We start from the raw sequence: 12,187 nt of genomic DNA, 5'->3' as shown, positions 1-12,187 counted from the left end.
ACTCCTGTGAAGTGTCCTGCACTCTGTGTGCCTGAAAATCTAAACCAACCAAGCAAATGCTTCAGTAACTTGGATATCCAAGCACAAGACTTTGCTGGTGAAGGAGGGGAAAGAATTAGTCCTCCCACCAGCTCTGAGAACACCAGGGAATCAGATATTAGCCCAATCCGGAAGCCTCACACCATTAATGTGCTTAAGCAGAGCTTGCTTAAAGCCAACAGATCTGCATTTGCATTTATGACAGAATAGGTACTGGGAAGGGAGCAAAGTCAAAACAACTGCTTTACCTGTTCATTTGTCAGAGCCTGTAACTTCTGTACTTCCGATTTTAGGGAGAGGTTCATGTTCTGTAAGACCTGAAGGAAGGAAAAAAAGGAAATATATATGCAGTTCATACACAGAGAGTATTTCACTCTCCAGGGTGACATTGCAGGTATTTTTTGATGGAAAATCCTCAAGTTTCCTTAACAACAGCTTTCCCAGCATCTAGCATTGCCTAGAAAAGCAGACCTGTACCTGAAAAGGCTGTTTCTACACCCAAAGAGGGCAGCCTTGGGGGCTTCATTTTGTACAAGCAGCCAGCAAGCCTCTCCCTGGATCAGCTGGCACATGCTTTTATTATACCTTGAGCTCTTCCTCCTTGCTGGTTAAGTTGGCACGTTCATTGCCTAATGAGTCCTCCATCTGCTTTATCTGTTTGTCCTTCTCTGCAATCCTGCACAAGGGAGAAACAGGGACAGATCAGTACAAAAGACTCTTCTGGATGGAAGTGGTGCAGGAAGCATCAAGCTAAACCCAAAATACACCCTGGCCCTTTAGTCCAGCTCCTGCTCTAAATCCTGCTGACTGTACACTTTGGGTCCAAAAGATTTTCCATTTTAAATGTTGTCTGCTTGCCAAAACATTTATGAGACATTCCCTAGTTCTGAAACACAACTACCACCCAACCTCCCAGAGGGAGAACCCTCCTGGCACAGCCCCACAGCCCAAATGATAACAATTCTCACGGTCACGCACATTCCTGCACGCTGCACTGACCCTGCACACAGGCAGGGGTAAACAACAGAGGAGATGCTGCTTTCTCTGGAGCTCAGAGCTACAGCAGACTCCAAACCTGAGGCCAGACACGGAAGGGAAATCCATAGGAAGCGGTTTCCCAGCTCCCAGGTTGATCTCATGAGAAGTTGAAAGCACAGACAGCAACATTTCCTTTACCAGTCCCTCCCACATGCTCTGCACGTGAGTGGAGGGAAGGTGGCAGGCACTGAAAGCCACTAACACCTCCCAAATCTCAGAGGAAACAGATGCTCACACTTTGTGAAGTTCTTCTGCCAGGACTGAAGCCGAGGTCTGCAGGAGGGAAAAAAAAATAAAAACAAATAACTGGAAGTAAAGCAAGTCAAAGAATCCTCATCTACAGTGAGCCAGGAATAGCATTTGTCTGCTTATTGTAAACTGGCACAGAATGCTTCCAACAATTTCCTGGCTATGGAACATTGAAGGAATACCAGCACATACCAATGTCCTTTCCCCTCTGGCCTAATGCAACATGAAGGGAAGAAAGACCCCTGTTATTTGTCCTTCACTAGATTCAAACAAGCCACAGGGTTCACCAGCACTTCCCTCCCAGGAACTAAGTGCTTTATGGGACATTCTGCTGACAAACCACTCAAATGAAGAAAAAAGAAGAAAACCCTGCACAGTGTATCAGGAGTTGTGCTGGGAACAGAAACAGCACCATAAAACCAGCAAGGGGCGTTTTTCCCTCTGGAAAAAGCCTGTCCCTGTGCTGTCACACACAACAGGACAAGGGAGACCCATCACACTGCTTATGAAGGCCTCAATGGACCTCTGCAGACTGTGACAGAACTTCCATGTTCACAATTCCAGTCCCTCTTAATAACTAAAAGATATCCAGAGCAGGATCCAGTCCCAATTCACTTCTCCAAAGTGTCGTTTGCACATCCACTGTCCATGGTGGAAAAACTTCCCTGAATTTTCATGGCCAGTTGGAGCTACCTGGGGAAAACACACACCTCTCCAACATGCTCCTGCTGTAACTCAGAGCTAAAAAGAAAAATTTCCCTAGGAATTTATTTCCAAAGCCCTTAAAGGACTGGGATGAGAGGAGCAGGCCATGAAGATGCTGTAAATCCAGAGTGGCTCTTCCCTCACTACTCTCCTCACTCAATAGGTTAAAGCACTTCAAGCAAAGCCAGATTGTCAGCCTGATGTCAAATTTAATCAAATTCCATCGAGCACACCCACGATTAAAAGAAGACAGCACCCACACTTGTGCCCCCAAAGCCTTTCTGAGCTGATTTCTGTGACCCTCCTCTACATGGAAGCAACTCCAGTGATCCTAAGGCTTTAGACAGTGTTTACAACAGAAATAATGTCTCAAAACAACTAGTCAAACCAAAATTTTAAAGATTAAAATAACTGAGAAAGGCATTGTGCAGGTTTGGTGGGGTTTTGGTGTGATTTTCTTTTTTTTTCTTCTTCTGCACAGAAATCAGCACTAAAATGAACAGACAGCTTCATACAGCAGCTACCACAAGGGAAAAAGCACAATCAGGTGGTTCACAGGAGGACTACAGAAAAACCAGAAGAACCACAAGACAGAATTGTAGACATGCAAAGTTACAGAAAAAAAACCATTGAAAAAGGTACCCTACCCTTTAGTTATAAATGAGAGCCATTATGGGAGAAAATAAGTGGATTTTCCCTCCCAAAAAAGAAAGAAGCCTAAAGTTCTAGAAGTGTTTAAGAAACATTAGAAAAGAGGATGCTAACAATTCTCTGCTTTCAGCATTACATCTCATACCCAGCTACAAAAAGTCTTACTTTTAATGAAAGTTCACAAGTCATGACTACAAAAGAAAGTCTGAGAACATGCTGTACCTGGGCTGCCATTTGTGAATGAAACTTCTGAAGCTGAGCATTCAAAGCATCATTCTGCTCTATCAGCTCCTTGTAAGAGAGCACAGAAAGAAAAGCAGGCTGAGATCTGCAGCTACTTGACCTCTGCTAGGATTAGCTTTTAGCCATGATTATGTTAGTAAGAACAGTTCAGCATTGACATGTCAGACACTTTACAAAAGATGCCAGTTTTTTCTCCCCACTACAGCCAACCAGTTAGAGTGGAAGCACCAGAACTTGTTCTGTATCAAGGAAAAGTATTCCCAGCTCCACCGTAATCCATCTGGTTTCCCTGAAGCCCTCAAGAGTTATGTCCACCCTGCCTCTCACCACCTGATGCCAGGAGGAGGGAGATCAACAAATATCAAAGGTTCATGGCTGCTGTCCCAGGGCGTTCCCCAGACCATGGACCATTTCACAGCTTGGGAAATGGGGTCAGCACCTTTTCCTGACTTGCCCCAAGTGCTTCTCAGGTGTGAGGTGGCCCCACACCTCCTCACAGCACCACACAGGAGGTGTCACTTCACAAGCAGAGTTTTTTCATCCTTTATTCAGTGGGAAAGCTTTACTAAAGCAGCATTTCAGGGATATTTCTGCGTTTCCACAGACACAAAGTGAGAGGAAAAACCCCAAACCCTTAAAACACTTGAGCAATACTACCTGCACCTGCATTTGCATGGAGTCCTCCTCAGAAGCTCTCTTTTGCTCAGCCTCCAATAACTGCAGCATCCTCTGCTCCAGCTGCTGTTTTGACACCATTGTATCAGTAAGTTTACTGTGCAAGCTCTGGATTTCATTGTCTTTGGCCACAAGCTTATTCTGCACATCTGTAGCAGAAATGTCAGGATTTTAATTCAGAAGTCAATATTTAACTTTGGGGGAAATCATTTTCACTGTAAACAGGGAGGCTGATTAGGAGCCTCACTCCAACAAGCCAAGGTTCAGCTCCCCCATCAGCATTCAGACTACCTGGGGTCCCAACACACACCTTCCCCAGGGTGCTGAAGCAGGGCTGACTCCACCTGAGCTTGATTTAAGACATTTACTCAAAAATGCCCTTTTTTAACAAATGGCAACAGCCAGCTCACTGCAGTAAGCATTATTCTGTGATACATGCCTTGCTGTGCTGCTTCATGTTCTGCTGTTCTTTTCCTGAGATAAGCCTGGATTTCTTCCCATCTTCTCTCTGCTTCCTGCTGCTGGACCTTCACATTGAAGAAAGAGTTGATGAAAAGAAGTCTAACCTTTAATTTATTTTTGAAGCATTCAGAGTGCTTCTCCTCAGTGCTATTCCCAAAACATACAGCAATGAAGTGAAATTGTTTCTTGTTTCCATTAGGGCACATCTGAGACAGAGTGCTCTGTAATCCTCCTCCTAGACTAGTTTAGCCTATTAATTTGAAAGGCAAATTGTGAACAGGATTTCATTATAGGCTCTTAACAGAACGGTTTCTGTAATATGAAAATGTAGCATCTTTGCCGTGATAGTTCAGAATTAACACCAGAAGCCAGACCAGCCAAGCACTACATAAATCTGCATCCAGTAATTAAAACATCTTAACTCTAGATACCAATTCTGCACCTGCCAAGGCAAAAGGCAGGGAGAACTTCTGGTATGTAAGATTTAATTGCAAATATTAAAGAAATAATGAGCTCTGGATTGCCATTCTCACCTGAAGACACTTTCTCTTCCAAAGAAAAAAAGAAGCAAAAGACTTTTTCTTCCAAAGAAATTGAAAGAGATTCATCCAGAAGCCAGTCCACTTACATTTTAACTCTTGAAAAAGTATATTTATTTTCAAAATTAAGCATACATTTAAGCAAAAGCACATAGCTTCAAATAAAAACCACACAAGGACAATGTCATCTGGACGAATGGCTCCAAAGTATCAACTCTTGTTGGAATTGTACTCTCACAGAAAGCAAAGTAAAAAGCTAAACTGGTGATGTTGAAAAGATATTTACCTGGAAGGTAAGTTTCACTTCACAGGGAGGTCTGTAATCACTCAAAACCCAGTGCACTGAATAAAAACATTAAATAAACCCCTAGGCTGGCTCAGCCCATCTGAAACAAGCAGCTAAAGCAATTCCCACACGCCTCACATCCCGGCTCACATAAAATCCTGAGCACAACCTGACAGGCAGAGAAAACCCCAGGCACCTTCAGCTGAGCCACTGCCTGCTCTGCATTCTTCTTCTGGAGCTCCTCTTGCTGCAGTTTGCTGCTCTTCTCCCCCAGCTCGTTCATCAGCCTCGCGTAGTCCTGGCGCAGCTTGTTCAGCTCGGCCGACTGCCTGAAAACAAACATTTCCACAGGGCTTTTCTACAACGAGCAAAGGCCACACAGCACCTACTCAAATGTCAACACCCAGTCCTGTATTTGCAACCAAAGGGCTGTACAGGGTGGGTTTGGGGCGTTTCCCCCCCCCAAACTGTTTCATCCTAGGAAAGGGATAAGGTACTCCTGGCCACAGCAGCAAAACACATCACTCCTGGCCATCAGCACAACTCAGTAGCTACAACCCAGGGTCAGAAACAAAAGGTCAGCAATAAGCCACAAGCATCAGTTCCTTGAAGAGGTTTGCAAGCTGACTGCTATGATTTGGGCAGGCTGATGTAAACCAGAGAGACTGAGCATAAGGAAAGGTCTCGCATTGAAATTCACATTCTCTTCCTCTTCCCATAAAGGATTATTGCTCTCAGGCTTGCTCAGGACTATTCCTCCTGGACTAACTGCAGACATTTCTTCAGACTATTTGCTGCCTCCTGGCCTCGACCTGACTATTAACTTATGGAGGTATCTGATGCACTTTCTCGGCAGGGAGAGAAGATGTATTTGTTCAGCCCGAGGGAAGAATTCTAAGAGGCTCCCCTTTGTGCCTAAGCAAGTAAAAAGCATTTCACGTTTATCTCCAGTTTGCTTGAATTAAGGCCTTCTCAGGATAACTGTCTAAAAGATAATGATGCTTCATTTAAATGAACAGGGCCCCTAAAACCAGGGTTCCCACCCTTCTCTCACCACTTGACATTCCAGACTCCAACAGTAACAAATATCTGATATCAAATATCTCGTCAGTTTTGTCTTCTACACACCTTACCAGGGTGCTCAGCTTTTACCACAATGGACAAAAGGAGCAGCTCAGGGGCAGCCTAAGTTGCAACTTAACTCACTATAGACAAAACTTGGAGATACCTTTTTTTCTTGCTCCAAACATTTACACCACCAGCAGATAAATCCAAGTGCCACCCCAGCAGTACCAGTAACTGCAGGGTATTGATACTGATCTCTAAGTTTAGAGCTGCTGTTCTCCCAAGAGGTCACAATCAGCACCTCTCCTAAAGCCCCAGGGGAAGGATACACACCCTGCCAAAAACAGTAACTGTGCCTGAGCACTGCTGCACTGTTTCATTTAAAGCCTCAGCACCACAGCCTAAAAGCTCAGGCTTCAAGTTGAAAAAAAGGTAATTATTTGCTCTGAAAGCCCTGGCTCAATGCAAACACCACCAGCTACCTGTCCAGCCCAAAACATTTGTGTTCCCAGCTTAATCACTAATTCAGAGACAGCCAAGGACTTGGAAACAAAAGGAGAAGCCAAAATAACTCTTCAGAGGAGGCTCAAAAACACCCAGAGTTCCGAGTAGCTGCCAACATACTTGCTCTCCATTTGATTGGTGGAAGTACTGACAGCATCTCTCAGGATACCATTTTCCTGCTTCAGGTGGCTTATTTCTGCCTCCATCTGCTCACGGAGTTGCTGGAACTGATGGGGAAACAAAGTCAATTCTGTAAAAGATTAAGCTAAGGAGCAGTAAAAACAAAAAAACCCCAGCTTGTAGCAGTAGGTAAGATACCACAATAGTTTCAGTAAATAAAATGAAGTGGATTTTTGGGAGAAGGGGAGCTTTGTTCCCTCCTCACACATCCCTTCTTAAATTAAACTGTGCTACTGAGACCCTCATGCTCAAACCAAAGCACAGGTTTCCTTTTATATCAGTGCATCAACCTATTTATCAAGGCAACCTTTTTTATTGTTTAAAAGACTACATAAGTGTTACTCAGAATACCAATTGCTCAGCTACACAAGTTGAGGTATTTATCAATAACTGGGTATCAATATGTTACTTTTCCAAAGGGAAATAAAACAAACGTGCTGTAAGTTATCATTAGAAGTTTACAAAGCCTTTAAACAAAGCAGAAAAAGTAACAAAAACCTAACAATACATAGATTATAGCATGCAAACTGCAAAAGGCATCTAATCTAATAATCTAATATTCTGATTTTCAGCAAGGTTCCAAACTGAGGCAGAAAGAAGCCCTGATAACCCAAGGTTCAGAATAGTGTGAACAAAATCAAAAGACAGGATTCAAAGGGAAAAAAAAATGGACTCTGCATATGCAGACAACAGCAGAGCTGGTCTTGGAGCCAAAAGTCTGCTCTGAAAATCCTCAGGGACACACAACACTCTTCCTTTATCAGTGCCAGTTTGTAGGTATGGCTGACACCGCTCCAAGATACCATTCATCAAGTGGCTGATTCATCAATGAGCATTTCTTACATAAAAAAAAAATCCAAATAAAAGTTTGTGTAACAACCACAGCAGCAGGGAGCAGTCCCTTGTAGGGCAGCCACCTCCAGCTCTGCACCAACAAATGTAACAAGCTGGGCCTTGGACGTTTATTGGGGGGGTCTTTTCCTTGCCTACTTCGTTTTTTAATGCCAACAAGAGAAGCAGGGGCACAAACCCCACAAAACTGGAAGCTGTGACCATTTTCAGCTCCTCTGCCATGCTGCAGCACATCAGCAGAGGGAGCAGGACCGGAGCACTGGATCTTTTGTATTTCCTTTCTCCAGCTCAGCCCGGCACTGCAGCATTTGCTAAAGCCTCCCAGGTGTGCCCAGGTCTCCTTCCCCTTCCCCAGCCAGCAGCAAGACCCTCTAATTGTCCAGTTATTTACACAAGTTCCATGGAAGTTTCCTCTGCTCCAAAACTGCAGAGATGCTACTCTCCAAAGTGCCAAGACAGAGGATACAACATGAAAGTTGGGGAGTTCACATGTTGGGCTCAATGCTGTGACATGCATACAGAAAAAAAACCTTCTAGAATGAAATCTAAGCAGTTAAATTGGTATAAGAAGGGCCATTTTCCTTAGAAAAATCTAAGTTAAACTTTTTAATCTGATGGAACAAACCCTTCTAAGGTCACTCCATAAAGCAACTACAACAGAAAGTAACAAGAGTCTTAAAAAAATACAAGTGTCTGCTCTTCAAATATTTCCAACAAAGCACTCCCCCAGGCAATGATATTTCATGTGTATTATGCTACACCATCACTCTGTACTATAATCTTCAAGACACTTATCTGCTGGTAAATGATCATCAGCATTAGTGGCTCCCTTAAGCTGGGTATTTCAATTAGATTTACACTTTAATTGAATAACATTTCAGTAGAACACCAGAAAGGGAAAGTAACTAGATCAAGGACCAGCTGCCTGGCCAGCACTGGGCTTTACACACCACAAAAGTCACCTGTGAGAACTCCCTGTCTTTTTTTTAAGTCAGAAAACTGCCACAAAGTTTTGCAGTGACTTCTCAGCATTTACCTTCATCTTCATCTGCTGAGACTCTTGGTAGCTGACGTGGATTTTGCTCTGGAAGGTGCCGTGTTCCTTCTCCAGAGCGTTGATGCGTTCTCGCATCTTGGCCGTGAGCAAACCATTCCTCTCCTTCTCTGCAACCAGCTCCTTGGGTGGGAAGTAACAGGAAAAGGGAAACAAATAATCCACTGCTCCTTTCTAAAGGCTAAGAGTCTTTAAGATAACTAAAAATACAGCAAGTGTGCATCAAAACCAAAATCAGCATTGATCTTCACTCAGCAAATTCACAGTATCAGACCAAACTTCCAAAACCTTATGATGATCCTAAATCATCATAAATCTCACATTTATTAAAAAGTTTACCAATTTAAAACACTGATCTTCTGTTGTCTCAAAGAGATGGGAGTCTTTTTTCTCTCTGACCAAATCACAGAGTTCTAACAACTAAAACCACGGGTGTACCACAGAGGGCAGAGTTTAGATTTTCATCCCAAGTTTAGCAAAATGGAAGAACACAGGTAAAGCACCACGGCAAAATAGAGCACTTTAGAGCAAAATAATTGCTTTGTAGCAGGTTGCAAAGCCAACAGCTTTGCCACAGGAGATGGGCTATTAGTGCACTACAAAGGCCAGAGAAGCCCTGAATCCCACCAGCATGATGCCATATTATAGCTTTCAGATGAAAATACACATTGCTTTTTAATCTTTTATTAGCCAGTAATTCAACCCAGACACCTGAGAAATCCACAGAGCTGCTCCTCTGCAATATAAATGCACTTGCTGTAGTAAGCAAAAATATTAAGTGCAGCTTTCAGCAGCTCCCATCACACAAAAAGGAATTTCTACCACCCAAGCTTCAGGTGTTTCCAGCCACACAGCTCCTAACAGTGCCAGGGAGCCCTGACATAATTTAAGTGCTCTAAATTATTAGCCTAAATACCCTCCGTCTCTTCAGAGTAGTTACAGTTTTTTTCACCTTTTAGTTTAAATAAGAGCTATTCTGTCTTGTAGATCAAACTCAGTTTTAAGACACTTCTGCAAATACAATCTAGACAGCTTGACACAAATCTTTCTCCATGTTATTTTTAATTAAGATGCAACTAAAAGAAGAGCACCAGGACACACTGCAGCTTCTTCTATCCCTACACCAATCCCACTACTCACTTGCAGTCCTCAGTAACCCAGCTACCCTGTCAGGGCAGAACCAGAGATCCTGGGAAGATTAACTTTTCACGAGCTTCTGTTTTGCCAAATACCTCTGAATCTTGAGGTACTCAGCTCTTGCTCTCATTTATCCCCTCCAGTTGTTATCTTTATCACGATCCCTACAGGAATAGCTCTGCACCTTAAAGCACCTTTAGCTTTTGACAGTGCTTTCAAGAGAAACACATTAATTGGAAGATAAGAGCTTCTATCAGTCAAGCTGAGCTTTACCCTCGTTTATCCTGATACTTCAGCACTGCAGCAACTTTGCTGTTATCCATTTTCTCCCAGCTTTTCCCTTCCCCAAACCAGATGGAAAAAACCCCTGATGACTCCTGCCTCTCTGCAGATCCTGCCTCGCCTTCACAAGCCCCACTTTGCACATGTTTTTTCCCCAACCACATATGCATTTCCCACACTCAGATTCCTTCATACATTCCCTCTGCTTCTTCAGCAGCAAATCCCTCTCTCCAATTTGATTCTGTAATCCTGAGGTAGTTTCTTTCTTCCCTCCAAACACATCACAAGCCCCTTCTCCGTAAGATTACATACTGACTGTCCCAAACCTCTTGATCCCACCTGTGAACACACACCTACCTGTGCCCTGCCAGGAGCTCACACAATACCCACTCCCTTCTCCCCTCCTCATCTCCCAAGGCTCCCAACTTCTGCATCCTCTGGCCACTCTGCTCCCATCTTTGCCCACCCAGCTTTCTGTGCCCAAGTTTTGTCCCACAATTCCTGAGTCTAATGCTCATGTGCTTCCAAACCAGCCAAAACACACAAATCCTTCTCCTAAGACTCTCAAATTCAGTCCATCTCCGCCTCACTATTTGTTCTACTTTAACTGTTTTCCTCTGAAACCTTCATAAAAAAGTGTATTTTCACAAACTAGTTTTGACAGTAATGCATCAGCATCCCAATAAGTCCAAAGCAATCAGAGCTGCACCTCCAGGGGCTGAGCAGGCACATTCTGCACTTTCTGTACCTTCCTTCTTGAAGAAAACTGGTGATTGTTGTGCCTAGAAGCACTTAAGCACGTGAATGCTACAATAAGGACCAAATTAAAACTGCAGCGCAGGAAAGACGTTTAATATTTACATCCAAGAAATAGTCTCACAGTGGTGAAGGAAGTGCTTTTAAAGTAACCATTTGAAAAGAAAAACAGGCTCAGCTTACAAGTCTCAGTAAATGAACTCTCTGGAAAAACTACTGGAAAATACCTGTGCATAAATACATTGTAAAAGCAAACGTAGTGTCTTGGTAAGCCTTTTCAGCATAAATATTTCACCTTTTCACTTATAATATGCTCAGTAAACCAGCATTTGCTGGCTGCTAGTCCTACAAACCCCTGCTCCTCTCTATACCCACGAACCCCTCAATGTTTACCTGGGAGAGCTGCTTGCACTGCTCCTTTGCAACAGCTGCCTCCTCCTTCATCGCTGCAAGTATCTTCTCCTTGTCCTGGAGCTGGTGCAGAGCTGCAGCCGTCTCAGCCTTGCTGGCCTGCAGCAGGATGACATAAAAATAACCACAAATAGTGGCACAGCACACTAAAAGGCAGCAAAGCAAACCCGAGAGGAGGAAACACCCCCTCCCATCCCCAGATTTTCCATCTGCACAGCGCTAGTGGCACCACTGCTACCCAGTTATGCCACTAATGGATCCCATTTCACCAGGCAAGGAAATGCATTTTCAAGCCATGGAAACCAATTAAGAGGATAAATGGGCTCTTAAGGTGCTTCCCATTGCAAAAGAGCTGCTGTGGTGGCAGTGGGGAAAATAAAGAACAGCCACTAAGAGAAATAACGGGAAAAGATGCAGAGACACTGAATCAGTCAATAACTGCGGTTGGAAGGACTTCCAAGATCACCTGGTCCAGCCCACACTCAAAGCAGGTATAATCCAAGAACTGTAATTGCTTGAAATATCTCAGCACAAAGGGAAAAGGAAACACTAATCTGGTGTCTCCTTCCACTTCCCAGGAGAGCCTCCAGCTGATATAATTACATTTCTACTGGCACACTGACACACAAAGTTTCAGAGATACTCCAGGAAATAGACCTAAAAGAACAATCCCCTTGGTCCTGCCACTTGCATACTGGTCCTACCAATCAAATCAATGTAATAAGGAGCACAACTTCTACGTGTTTGTGCTCAGACTTGGCTCAGTGAAGTGTGATGGTTGCCCAGAAGGGTTGTGCAGTCTCAGTCCTTGAAGGTTCCAAGCTAGACTGGATAAAGCCCTGAGCAGCCAGTGCTGACCTCAGAGCTGGTGCTGCTTCGAGGAGGAGGCTAGACTACCTTCACTCAATGAAGCCTGATAACTGAAGAAGCAAAGAAGTGTCAGTCCCACAAATGCACTCCAGATTTGTTTGGAAATTCTTCTTTAGTGGTAATGTGCACGCCTGCAGTACAAAGACACTGTCAGTGACTTCCATGAGCTACAGAGAGAACACTGTTCAC

At 43.8% G+C, this 12,187-nt stretch overlaps 1 protein-coding gene across 11 annotated transcripts in view; it reads right to left on the bottom strand.

Moving 5' to 3' along the window:
- The window catches only part of KTN1 (kinectin 1), a 75,256-nt gene that overhangs the window by 31,653 nt on the left and 31,416 nt on the right, over positions 1-12,187 (bottom strand). For 10 of the 11 annotated variants that reach the window (XM_032111203.1, XM_032111208.1, XM_032111212.1 and 7 more), the window contains exons 6-15: positions 11,111-11,227; positions 8,525-8,665; positions 6,577-6,683; positions 5,084-5,216; positions 4,040-4,127; positions 3,583-3,749; positions 2,905-2,973; positions 1,313-1,350; positions 625-715; positions 288-356 (exon numbers count right to left, since the gene is read on the bottom strand). In XM_032111203.1, the coding sequence (XP_031967094.1) occupies positions 288-356; positions 625-715; positions 1,313-1,350; positions 2,905-2,973; positions 3,583-3,749; positions 4,040-4,127; positions 5,084-5,216; positions 6,577-6,683; positions 8,525-8,665; positions 11,111-11,227 (1,020 nt within the window). The remainder of the gene's footprint in view (positions 1-287; positions 357-624; positions 716-1,312; positions 1,351-2,904; positions 2,974-3,582; positions 3,750-4,039; positions 4,128-5,083; positions 5,217-6,576; positions 6,684-8,524; positions 8,666-11,110; positions 11,228-12,187) is intronic. The other variant, XM_032111206.1, reaches the window with a different exon arrangement.

Source organism: Corvus moneduloides, chromosome 6 (assembly GCF_009650955.1).
Source record: "Corvus moneduloides isolate bCorMon1 chromosome 6, bCorMon1.pri, whole genome shotgun sequence".
NCBI classification, from domain to species: domain Eukaryota; kingdom Metazoa; phylum Chordata; class Aves; order Passeriformes; family Corvidae; genus Corvus; species Corvus moneduloides.
Note: the sequence above shows the minus strand (reverse complement) of the source record. Positions and strands in the feature narration are given on the sequence as shown.